Consider the following 13,966-nt stretch of genomic DNA (forward strand, 5'->3'; position numbering starts at 1 on the left):
TTTTCCCCTCCAGAATCCTAAAGGGGAAATATCAGGATCCCTTGAAAATTAAAATAAAATGATCTTGTCTATATTTTCTGGAACAATGGATCTGGCAGTCATCATAGTAATCATAATCTCAAAACTCCTAATGTTATACATATTAATGATTTTTCTCAACACTAACAGATTTCTATGTCCATCCTTTCCTAGGTAGTTCTATGCTATTCCTGCTGAAAAAGTTGAGGACTAATGCTGTTATCTCCTCCTATCTGCACATATTTTGTAACTTGTCATTCATTAGCAATTTGTTCTATGTTACTTTGTATGTAGATGTTCTTGAAAATTTGCTTATATTTTATCACCAAAATTTTCTATAAATTTTAAGAAAAACATACATTCTCCAATGCCTAAGATTACCATTGCAAATTTAGTCCTAAATATCTTTGTAACATAGAGAGTTTTGTCCCACCATAAAGTAATCACCTTCCTTCCATTCCACACATGACAAGCATGAGAAGCTCAAAAACTCCAAGTGAAATGCATGTCTTAACTTTAGTGTCTACCAAAGCATTTCTCATTCTCCTCCCTCTCCGGTCTGATATAGTATGGTGAAAGAAATTCAGGTTTGAGCTAGATCTATGTGAATTTTTATTCATTTCTAAGTTAATTTTGGTCTTACATTATACAGAGTCTCTCCTTCATTCTTCTATTTCATCCACTTCTCACTGTGAGATTATATCAATATATGAGGACCACATCTTGTCTTTACTAGAATACAAAGGCAGATTCAATTCACATTCATGTTCTCATGTCTTCTGACCTTTCTCTTCTCCTTCAACATGCTTCATTTACACTGTGGCATGCTAACAGTGGAGTTCCTTCACACTTTTATTATTCATTTGCAGATTACCACTGTTGCTCTGAGGATAAGCACAAAGCTCCTATCAGGGACACAAAGCGGTTTCATCATCTCACAGTTGACAGTGTTTCACCCCAGATGGTCTCACATGCTTTTATTCTCATTATTTAGTGCTGGGGTAAATCTCTTCACGTTTCACCCTTTAGAGTTTCTCCTCCTCTGGCGTACCACTCTCTCCTTTATTTTTCCCTTTATTTAATTCACCCTCATTAATATGTCAGGCATATTGATTATCACATGCATAGCTAAATTTATTCTGTTTCTCTAAGATACCTTCAGCCACATTCCCTAGTATCCTACATGTATCTCAAAAAAAAAAAAAAATCAGTACCGATCACTGATTTAATGTATCTTCCCATCAACCCTAAACTATATGCACGAAATGTCATATACATCCTCATTTCATTTGGTTGTTTAAAATCATTCTTAATCTCCAACTAGGGTCAACATATCTGTCACGATACGTAAATTTGGCCACTGAAGATGCTTTAAGTGACTCAAAGTGATACAGATTTCTTCAACTTTAAAGATAGAAAAAAAATCCCTATTTAATATAAAAAGGCTTGAACAGTTAGCACTAAATTTGAAACTTTATAGTGATATTCAGGGATCTAATGTATTTTTTTTTTGCACTGTTAATTCTTTGTATCACTCTACAGTAATACTGATGATTACAATTCATAGCCATATGCTTTAAATCCACAAAATGTCATTGATATTGGTGCAGAAAGGAGACAGAATGCTAAATTTTATGAATTATAAAAAGAAGCAACAAGCTTTATTGGAATCTTCAGTTACTCCTCTTATGTCTATAGTGTATGTGATGATTAGCTTATGCATCATGTTGGTGAAGCCATGATAGTGGTTTTGGACAGTACTAGCTGCTATGCATATATTCTTTAAATGACACTAAAATCTCTAGACTTTGAGTAAAGTAACTAACACCATATCACATGGTGACTTTCATACATTCAGATGAAGAAATTAGTGAAAAAAGTTGCCTCTTCTTCCTTCGATACAAGTCTGTAATGTTCACTCTTCTCAGGGTCTCCAATGTTCTATACAGTTCTTCAAATGCTTCCTTTATTAGTCTCTAACTCTGAGCCATATGTATCTTAAGTCAGATGCATGGTCACACAAATACACATAAATAGAAACACACACATATCTGATTCTGTGATTCTAGGCAACCCTGGCTAAAGAATCTACCACACGTCTCAGAGCTTACAAAACAGGAGAAACAACAAGAGACAAAGCAACTATTTCTGAAATGCTATAACCTAGTCAGACTGCTTGCACCTTTCCAAACTGACATGTTTAATACAGCTGACTTCAGAGTTTGCACAATTAAACGGTATGTATTAGTATTACAGAGTGGAAACCATGTAGAAAAAACCCACATATATCATTTAAAAAGATGCTCTCCATATGTCTCCTAAACTGGCTTCAAACATGCAATACTCCCCACCTTGCATCCTGAGTACTGAGATGACATGCATGTGCCTCCACACCCAGTTTCTCCTCTTTTAATAAAATCGTATATTTGTGATATGTATGCATGTTTGGAAAGCTCAGAAACCAGCGAAATCAGTATCAACTGTTACCATTGATTGGTCAATGAACTTAATAACTTTCTATGTGTTAAGCCCACAGTTCTCAAATTAAACAGCACATGTAAATTGCAAGAAATATGATTCTAACATTTGGTGTACCTGCCTAATATCATGGAGTCTATACAAGCACTGAGTTTGGTACAGTAGCTCTCATTGTACATTTTCACAAACACCTAATGTTATCAATGCCATTCTTCATGGGTTGCACTTAGGAGTAATTATCAATAATAACAGTAAAACAAAGATTTGTGAACTTGTGTAGATAAAAATAATCATAATCTTGGAGAGGATAGTTTACAGTTTGTTAAGACCCCATTGGTGAAAGTATAGTAAAAAAAAAAAAACCGTCAACACTACAGCACAGAACTCTACCTCAGAGGGCTGCTCTTATATTGAAATGGTAGGATATTGAGAGAAAAAAATATAATGAGTAATTTTAATGAACCTTTGATATGAAATGGGCTACATGATGACCATGAGCAAATAGTAGCATAGTATGGGGAAGTCTTGAGGGGAAGAGGAAAGATGAAAGTCATCATATCTGAAAAGAGTCCTACATAAAACAGGAATTTCAACCGACAGCAAGACACTTGCTTAGTTTCCTGAATATACTCAACTTGACAAAAGCTTGATTTCACAAAATTTCTGGTTTATGATCCTACACAATTTTATTTTATATGCAGACAGAAGAATAGCATCCTCTGTACCCTCACTTATCTGTAGCATCCCTAACATACACCCCGGCTGGAATCTCTGAGCCTTAAGTGCCCAGCATCTCAAGGGAGATCAGATCCTGTAGAACTCATTAAAGACATAGTAATTACCAAGGACCTGTCTAGGACCAGTTTCCCTCAGGAATCTCTAGTGAAGACCAATTACAGTTACTGATCAATATTTCTTACACATAATAAAATGTAGAAATTAAAGAACAACTACAAACAAAACTAATCAATAAATAGCAGCAACAAGAAATCTAAAAAGCATGGAAAGATGCCTACTCATTCCATGTTCAGGTAATCAACACAGCTTCTGTTGAGTGGAGTCCATTTTGTTAGCGAGGAAAGGAATGAAGGCTGACTGCAAAACATCCCATGTTATCAGGAAGATTGTGATTTAAGTGTTTCATACAACAAAAGTTCATACAAGAAACCATCAGTAGTTTTTATATTTTTGGATGTGTGCCTAGCCTTTAACCTCTGAGCTATTAACAGTAGTTTTTAAGTAGAAAGATACTGTAGAAAACTATACACAGTGGGAAGCTTCTGTGGATAGCAACTCAACTGGACATGATTGACTATGTGCAGAAGTACTTCAGGCACATATACAATCTTCTTGAAAAATTTAAACTTCATTTGTGAAAGGAGAAGGACTTTGGCAAGCAGATGGCATGTGCAAGGCTTTTCAGGCTAATACAAAAGCAGTCCATGTTCCCAGGTCTGTTCCATCTCACACCAGTCAGAATGACTAAGATTAAAAATTCAGGTGACAGCAGATGCTGGCGAGGTTGTGGAGAAAGAGTAACACTTCCCCATTGTTGGTGGGATTGCAAGCTTATACGACCACTCTGGAAATCAGTCTGGCAGTTCCTCAGAAAATTGGACATAGTACTACCGGAGGACCCAGCAATACCTCTTCTGGGCATATACCCAGAAGATCTTCCAACTGGTAATAAGGACACATGCTCCACTATGTTCATAGCAGCCTCATTTATAAAAGCCAAAAGCTGGAAAGAACCCAGATGTCCCTCAATAGAGGAATGGATACAGAAACTGTGGTACATTTACACAATGGAGTACTACTCAGCTATTAAAAACAATGAATTTATGAAATTCTTGGACAAATGGATATATCTGGAGGATATCATCCTTAGTGAGGTAACCCAATCACAAAAGAAGTCACTAGATATGCACTCACTGATAAGCAGATATTAGCTCAGAAACTTAGAATACCCAAGATACATTTTGCAAAGCACAAGAAAACCAAGAAGGATGACCATTGTGTGGATACTTCATTCCTCCTTAGAATAAGGAACAAAATACCCATGAAAGGATATAGGTACATAGACAAAATTTAGATCTAAGATGAAAGGATGGACTTTCCAGAGACTACCCCATCCGGGGATCCATCCCATCATCAGCCACCAAACCCAGATACTAATGCACATGCCAGCAAGATTCTGCTGAAGGGACCCTGATATAGCGGCCTCTTGTGAGGCTATGCCAGTGCCTGGCAAACACAGAAGTGGATGCTCACAGTCAGCTATTGGATGGAGCACAGGGCCCCCAATGGAGGAGCTAGAGAAAGTACCCAAGGAGTTGTAGAGGACTGGAACCCTGTAGGTGCAACAACAATATGAACTAACCAGTACCCCCTGAGCTCGAGTCTCTAGCTGCATATGTAGCAGAAGATGGCCTAGTTGGCCATCATTGGGAAGAGAGGCCCCTTGGTCTTGTAAAGTTTTTATGACCCAGCACAGGGGAAGGCCAGGGCCAAGTAGTGGGAGTAGTTGGGTAGGGGAGCAGGGGCAGGGGGTTATAGGGAACTTTTGAGATAGTATTTGAAATGTAAATAAAGAAAATAATAATGAATAAATCAAAAAATTATTCTTTAATCTTTTTTTAAAGTCCAGATTTTATCCCTGTCCCAGTCCACTCTCAGACTGTTTGACATCCCACAATCCTTCCCCACTTCCAAGAGTATGTCCCCATCTGTGGGGCTGTGGGTGTGGAGGAAAGAGGGGAGTGGGAGAGAACCAGTGTCCTGCCAGAGTTCTGGTGCTCTGGGGTGGGGGATGCTGGCGGACGACTGGATGTTTTCCACGTGGTCCCGGGTGTGTGTCTGGCTGTGTGAAACCACTGACCCCACTTGGTGGGTTGTGGACAAGGGGCAATCCTAGGCACCAGGTTCCCAGCCACTGGCATCCCACACTGGATATTGCAGAAGATCTAAGAATAGAATGGGGGCCCCGGGATGGCACTGAGCCCCGGGGCCAAAGGAAGGAAAGGGCAGGGGTAGAAAGGGTGCTGGATGGTTCCCACACCAGAAAGAGTCCTTAGTCAGGTCCATGGCTGGAGCACAGGATGGCCTTCTGGTGGGAGGTTAGATGCAACTCATAAGGGGAAAGCCTATCCCATCGTTCAATCATGGCGGGCCTTGATGAGCAGAGACAGTCTTTTGTTTTAGCGCTTTATTGTAGAAAGGCAGGAAAAAAGGAGAGAAGGTAGAAAGAGAGAGGCTGGTCATGGCCATGTGGAGAGAGGGGGGAAGAGAGAGGGAGAAGGAAGGCTAGAAGTAAGGTGAGGGCTTAAAGAGAGCAAGGAGGGGCCAAGGAGCCCCTCTTATAGTGGGCTGAGCTATCTTGCGGTCACCAGGTAATTGTGGGGAGGAGCATACCTGGCTATAATCAGGTAACTGTGGGGGTGGAGCCAAGCCAGAATGCCAGAAGCTTAGGACATTGTCTGCATGACTGATAGTCACAGAACAATGGAGTTGGGGGTCTCTATGACTTCAGGCACCTGATTCTGGGAAGGTGGCTCACTTTTCCATCCCTTGAAGAGTTCTCTACTGGTTCACTGGAACAAACCCCATTCAAACAAAATAGGCTGCCTATCACAGTCCCACCCCACCCCTCAACTCCACCAGACCTCCCCATTACCTGGGGATCCAAGTCTCTCCAGGGTTAGGTGCATCTTCTCTGACTGAGTCCAGACCTGGCAGTCCTCTGTTGAATATGTGTTGGGAGGTCTCATATCAGCTGGTGTATGCTGCCTGGTTGGTGGCTTAGTGACTGAGAGATCCTGGGGGGTCCAGGTTAGTCGAGAGTGTTGCTCTTCCTTTAGGGGTCACCCTTCTGCTCAGCTTCTTCCAGCCTTTCCCTAATTCAACCACAGGGGTCACCAGCTTCTGTCCATTGGTTGGGTATAAATATTTGTACCTGACTCTTTTCAGCTGCTTTTTGGGCCTTTTGGAGGGCAGTAATGACAGGCCCTTGTTTGTAAGCACACCATAGCATCAGTAATACTGTCAAGCCTTGAGGCTTTCCTTTGAGCTGGATCTCAATTTGGGCCTGTCACTGGACCTCCTTTCTTTCAGGACATTCTCCATTTGTGTTCCTGAAGTTTCGTTAAATAGGAACAATTCTGGGCCAGAATTTTTGACTGTAGGATGACAACCCCATACCTCAACTTGATGTCCTGTCTTTCTATTGAAGGTGGGCTCTACAAGTTCCCTTGTTTTTAACAACTGAATAGTATTCCATTGTGTAAATGAACCACATTTTCTTTATCTATTTTCAGTTGAGGAACATCTAGGTTGTTTCCAGTTTTTGGCTATTACAAATAAAGCTGCAATCAACACATTTGAAAATTTGAATAGTAAAAGCTGCAAGGAATAAAGGCCAACTAACATATAAAGGCAGACCTATTGGAATGAATTATAGTAGACTTCTCAACTAAGACTTTAAAAGTATCTAACAGATCATACGTACCAGCCTAGACTTCTATACACAGCAAAAGTTTCTCTCAACATAGATGGATAAAACAAAATATCCAACGACAAAACTAAATTTAAACACTATATTTCCACTAATCTAGCCCTTCAGAAGATAATATAATAAAAATTCTAACAAATTGTACTTTTTTATTAATTTGAAAATCTCACTGATTTATTTGTATATCCAAGATCTTTTCTTCCGTATGAAAGCTATTTTCTTCTATTTTGGTAAAAAGTATAAGCAAATTTTGCTTACACATGGCTCCTGAACAATTTTCTACTCAATGATAACTTGGTCAAGGCAAAAATAAGGAAAGAAATTAAAGGCTTTTTGGAATTTAATGAAAATAAGACACATCATACCAAAATGTATGGGACACAGTGAAAGCAGTGGTAAGAGGAAAGCTCATAGTTCTAAGTGCCTCCAAAAAGAAACTGGAGAGAGCATATACCACCAGCTTGACAGCACACCTGAAAGCTCTAGAACAAAATAGCAAATACATCCAAGAAGACTAGATGGCAGGAAATAATCAAACTCAGGGCTGAAAGCAACCAAATAGAAACAAAAATAACTATACAGAGAATCAACAATACCAGAAACTGGTTCTTTGAGAAAATCAACAAGATAGATAAACCATTAGCTGACTAACCAGAGGGCACAGAGACAGTATCCAACTTAACAAAATCAGAAATGAGAAGGGAACCATAACAGTAAAATATATCTTAAAATAATTATACTGTTTAGTGAATATTAACAGTTGAAAATATTGAAATTATATTCTATAAACATCATTTAAATACTGATAATTTTTCTCAGTGTGCTTGAATTAGCATTTTCTTAATGTTTAACTTCAAACAGTTTTTGCTATTTTGAAAGTTTAAAAAATAGTTACTGATAAAATAGTTTTTGTCCTAGAAACACTGATGATCTTTTTTTAAGTAAACTGATTGTTAGACAATGTCCACAGATATACAATATGTTTTAAATATTCTCTCACTATGTTAGGTGGTATCAAATAAGGGCTTTTGAATATATTTCTTAATGATTCTTTTTAATATTTTGTGCTCTTTTACTATGCTTAACACTCAAAGAATATTTTATAGGTTTTGAAACAATTTGGTATTAAACATTAGATATAGGATTCTCAGTTATGTATAGTATTAAGCATTCATTTGTATTTTTATGGTAAGAAAGGGTATGAATATAAAAGTTGAACAAATCTTTTATGTATTATTTGTTTTTCAAAATACTCATTATTAGCCGGGCAGTGGTGGTGAATGCCTTTAATCCCAGCACTTGGGAGGCAGAGGCAGGCAGATTTCTGAGTTCGAGTTCAGCCTGGTCTACAGAGTGAGTTCCAGGACAGCCAGGGGTACACAGAGAAACACTGTCTCAAAAAAAAAAAAACCCCAAAAATTGCTAAATATTATTACTATGTTTGATGTATAAAACATTTAAATAATAAAATAATTTAAGAAAGAAATAAGAAAGAGCTGGTTTTATGTGCCAGCACCTAACAAGAACACCGGAGGAAATAAGGGGCCAGGGTTATTTCATGCCATAGTGAGGCAAAGAATTTAAAAAATAAAGAAAAATTCTTTTGTTTTTCTACAGAAATGGGACAAAATAGGGGAATTGCTCTGTGACCACAATCATGCTCACTCATTGCGCCTCTGTGTGAGATGGAAAATCTGCAAACTTCTCATTCTTTAGTCTGTGAAACAGAAGCTTCTATACCTCCTTGAAATTGTCATATAAAATGAATCCAGCCACTAGAAACATGTTTTATAAAGTTAAATATGAACATACATTAGACATTGCCAGATTTTTGCTTTTATTCTTTTCTCTTTTCTCTTAGAGAAGTAAATTGAATTGTTCCATTTATCAATAAATTACAATTTAATGCAAACATTATACAACTGACAATTGTACAAAATGATTCTAAGTAAATTTGTTCAGTGTACAGACTTGTCAGCAAAGATAACATGAGTATATGGGGAGAATGTGGGGAGTTAAGGGAAAGACAGTATAAATTGAGGTATTCCACAATGTCCCTCTCCTCAGAGATGGAGAAACCCTGTGGGAGAGTGGGATGAAAGATTGTAGGTGTCAAAGGGATTGGAGGATACCAGGAGAACATAGTCCCTCTAAATTAACTGAACAATGGCTCACAGGGCTCCCAAAGCCTGACAAGGCAAGCAGGGGTGTGGGGCAATGGGCTATGCACAGACATCCTGGTCTCCAGTGGAGTCTAGGTCTTAAACCCCAGTGGGACCTGGGGCGACCCAGTGGGTGGTAGTTTCCACCTACATGGGATGGAAGGCATTTGATCATGTCTCCTGGATCCCTGGCTCCTGTTGAAATTACTGCCCCACAGCCACCACATGGGAGGTCTGTGGCTATCAGTCACGCAGACAATGTCCCAAGCTTCTGACATTCTGGCTAGACTGTCTGTGCATAGCCCATTGCCCCACATAGAGGTGCTGAGGGGTCTCTACCAGGTCCTGTGCCTATATGTTAGGGCTGTTAACTTGGTGTATTTGTGGGACTACAAACAGTGATTTCAGGTTTATCTCTGAATCTTTTGCCTGATCTTAAGAGTCTGTTCCTCCTGATTGTTGTCTTAACTATCCTTGTCACGAGTGAGCTTTCACCTTTTCTTATTGTATCTTGTTTTGTGGTATTTAGTTATCCTCTCTTGGAGGTCAGATATTTTCAGAAGTGGAAAAAGAGTGGGAGTTAAATTTGGGGAAGGGGAGGTAGGAGAAACTAAAAGGNGTGGAAGGAGAAGAAACTGTGGCTGGCATGTACTGAAAGAGAGAAGATTCTATTTTTCTATAAGAATAAAAAGAATGTAAGGAATATAATCTAATAAAACATTAGTTCTTCCCTTATGATTGTCTAGAATCACATATTCAAGGCTTAGGAAGGTATTAGTGAGTCACCAAGGTCCCTTTCACTAACTGAAGTGCTTTGTAAAACTTCCTTTTGCAAATGGGATTATTACTTTTTCACTTTTTATTGCATATTTTCTTTACTTACATTTCAAATGTTATCCCCCTTTCCGATTTTCCCTCCAAAACTCTCTATCACATCCTCCCTCCTCCTGCTTCTATGAGGGTATACCCCTACCTACCCATCCACGCCCAGCTACCTGCCCTCACATTCCCCTATACTGGGGCATCCAGCCTTCATGGGACCAAGGGCCTCTTCTCCCATTGATGCATGACATGGCATATGTGGCTGGAGTCATGGGTCCCTCCATGTGTACTCCTTGGTTGGTGGTTTAGTCCCTGGAAGCTCTGGGAGGGTGTCTGGTTGGTTGATATTATTGATCTCCCTATAGGGTTGCAACACTCTTCAGCTCCTTCAGTCTTTTCTCCATCTCCTCCACTGAGGACTCTGTAATCAGTAAAATGGTTGGCTGCAAGCATCCACCTCTGTTTGTGTCAGGCTCTTGTCTGGCAAAACCTCTCAGGAGACAGTTATATCAGGCTCCTATCAGCATGCACTTCTTGGCATCCACAAAAATGGCTGTGTTTGGTGACTGTATATGGGATGTATCCCCAAGTGGGGCATTCTCTGGATGGCCTTTCCTTCAGTCTCTACTCCACACTTGGTCTCTGTATTTGCTCCTGTGAGTATTTTGTTCCCCATTCTAAGAAGGACTGAAGTACCAACATTTTGCAAATGGGATTATTATTTATTATGTTCTTGTATGTGGGTCCCCTTTAAAGGATACATTTTGTAATATTAGAATATCAATGTATTCACTAAAATTTAAGTAAAAATCCCAGGGTTGCCATTATAAAGATATTTTCTTGATAAGGACTCTTACAAGGGCCTCTTTTATATCTCTGTTCCTCAGGCTGTAGATGAAAGGGTTCAGCATGGGAGTCACAACTGTGTACATCATGGTAATGGAAGCCTTCTTCACTGTAAANTTATTAGCTGATGGACATAAGTAGAGACCAATAANTGTCCCATANNACAGTGAGACCACAGACAGGTGTGAGCCACAGGTGGAGAAGACTTTGTGGATGGCCCGAGTAGATGAAACCTTTACAATAGAGAAGACAATTTGTACATAGGACACAACAATGAGTAAGAATGGGATGACAGTAAGGGGCCCTCCTAAGAAAAATATCATTAGTTCATTAATGTGAATATCAGAGCAGGCCAACTTGAGAAGGGCAGATATATCACAGAAGAAGTGAGGGATCACATTGTCCTCACAGAATGACAATTTAGCCAAGAGTAGAGTGTGTAACATGGAATTCAGCACACTAATCACCCAGGATATAAGCACCAGACACACACAGAGCTTGAGACTCATGATGCTGCTGTAGTGAAGGGGAAGGCAGATGGCCGCATAGCGGTCATAGGCCATGATCACAAGGAGGAAGATTTCCAGGCCTCCACAAAGATTGGAAAAGTACATCTGTGTCAGACAACCTGCATAGGAGATGGACAGATCCTGGCTCTGCATGTTCTGCAGCAACTTGGGCATTGTGACAGAGGAAAAGCAGAGGTCACAGAAGGACAAGTTGCTGAGAAACAAGTACATGGGTGTGTGGAGATGGGAGTCCAGTAGAATGAGGATGATGATGATGAGGTTCCCCAGGACAGTGGTGAGGTACATGGCCAGGAACAGGGCATAGAACAGGTGCTGGTGCTCTGGAGGGATGGGCAGTCCCAGGAGAATGAACTGGGAGATGACAGTTTTGTTATTCATTATCATTCTTCCTCTCCAGTATCCTAATGAGAAAATATTAGATCCTTTAAAATAAAAAAATCAATATATATATATAGGGTATATATTCTACAACAATGGATCTGACCATCTTCCTAGAAATTATAATTTTAAAGCTCCAAATGTATGTACTCATTAAAATTATTAATGATTATTCTTAACTTCTCTTTAACAAATTTCTGTTTCCAACCCTTCTCTAAATACCACTAAGCACTTCTATTGAGAGAAAAATAATGACTAATTCTTTTCTCTCTTGTCTCATGCTCAATTGTTGTTTGAAATTTGCCCTATGAAATTTTATATTTTGATAATTCTTGATGAATTTGCATAAACTTTGTCAGCACAATTTAATATAGATTTGAAGAAAATCTCATATATTTCAATGTGTTATATTAAAATTTGAAAATCAGTCCTGTATGTCTCTGTAACATACAGATTTCTGCCTCACAATTAACTAATCATCTTCCTTCCATTGCATGTATGACAGGCATCAGGCCCAAAAGTCCCAAGTGAAATGAATGCTGTCAATTTTTTTTTCCCAATGCATTCCTTGTTCTTCTGGATGGACTATCCAGAGACTACCCCATTTGGGAGTCCATACCATCATCAGCCACCAAACCTAGATACTAATGCTCATGCCANCAAGATTNTGCTGAAGGGACCCTGATATTGNGGCCTCTTGTGAGGCTATGCCAGTGCCTGGCAAACACNGAAGTGGATGCTCACAGNCAGCTATTNGATGGAACACAGGNCCCNCAATGGAGGAGCTAGAGAAAGTACCCAAGNAACTGAAGGGGGCTGCAACCNTGTAGGTGGAACAACAATATGAACTAACCAGTACCCCCTGAGCTTGTNTCTCTAGCTGNATATGTAGCAGAAGATGGCCTAATCGATCATCATTGGGAAGAGAGTCTCCTTGGTCTTGTAAACTTTATATGACCCAGCACAGGGGAAGGCCAGGGCCAAGTAGTGGGAGGGGGTGGGTAGGGGAGCAGGGGCAGGGCGGGTATAGGGAACTTTCGGGATAGCATTTGAAATGTAAATAAAGAAAATAAATAAAAGAAAAAAATAAAAAAATATACAAGTTAGTATTGACATTTTTTAGGTTATTAAAATAATTTATAATAGTTAAATGTCTCTTAAATGCATTACATGATATCTTCTGAAGCAAAAAGTAGTACGTACTCAACCAATTTTAAAATCTATTTGGAACATTAAAAAAGATAGAAGTAGAAAAAAATCTCTTATGAAGTTCTTTGTGAAAGGAAATTGCGACAAGTTCCTGATTAGACAGAAACCATTGCACCTCCCAGTGAGAATATGCAGCCTAGCTGTGGCTTCATAGAATGAACTGCGTAGCATTCCTTCTGTTTCTATTTCATGTTATATATTGATTGGTATTACGTCTTCTTTGAAGGTGTGAGAGAATTCTTCACTAAAGCCTGGTCCTGGGCTTTTATTTTTTGGTTTGAGGTTATTAAAGACTGCTTCAATTTCTTTAGGTGTTATGGGACTGTTTAAACAACTTATCTGATCCTGATTTAACTTTGGCACTTGGTACCTCTCTAGAAAATTGTCCATTTCATCCAGATTTTCCAGTTTTGTTGATATAGGCTTTTGTAGTAGGAACTGATAAGTTTTGAATCTCCCCAGTTTCTGTTTCTGTATTTCCCTTTCCATTTCTTACTTTGTTAATTTGGATACTGTCTCTGTACCCTCTGGTTAGTCTGGCTTATCTCTCTTTTTGATTTTCTCAAAGAACCAGGTCCTGGTTTTGTTGATTCTTTGTATTGTTCTTTTTGTTTCCACTTAGTTGATTTCAGNCCTGAGTTTGATTATTTTATGTTTGTGTGGCTATCTTCTTTGAGGTTTGTTGAAAGATTACTTTCAAGCTTTTTCTAAGGTATAGTTTCCCTCCTTGTGTTTGTGTTTTCCATCTATTATTTTTTTTAGGGCTTGATTTATTGGAAGATATTTTGTAAATTTGGTTTTGTCATGGAATATCTTGTTTTCTCCATCTATGTTAACTGAGAGTTTTGCTGGATATTGTAGCATGTGCTAGAATTTGTGTTCTTTTAGGGTCTGTATAACATCTTCCCAGGGTCTTCTGGCTTTTATAGTCTCTGGTGAGAAGTCTGGTGTAATTCTGATAGGTTTGCTGTTATATGTTACTTGACTTCTTTTCCTTACTTCCTTTAACATTCTTT

At 39.0% G+C, this 13,966-nt stretch overlaps 1 protein-coding gene across 1 annotated transcript; it reads right to left on the reverse strand.

The window, feature by feature from the left end:
• Positions 1-10,811: 10,811 nt before the first annotated feature.
• On the reverse strand, positions 10,812-11,747 carry LOC110331746 (olfactory receptor 1468-like). The gene has a single exon (XM_021212597.1). The coding sequence runs from the start codon at positions 11,745-11,747 to the stop codon at positions 10,812-10,814; it is 936 nt and encodes a 311-aa protein (XP_021068256.1).
• Between the last annotated feature and the right edge of the window lie 2,219 nt (positions 11,748-13,966).

This window comes from Mus pahari, chromosome 14 (assembly GCF_900095145.1).
Source record: "Mus pahari chromosome 14, PAHARI_EIJ_v1.1, whole genome shotgun sequence".
NCBI classification, from domain to species: domain Eukaryota; kingdom Metazoa; phylum Chordata; class Mammalia; order Rodentia; family Muridae; genus Mus; species Mus pahari.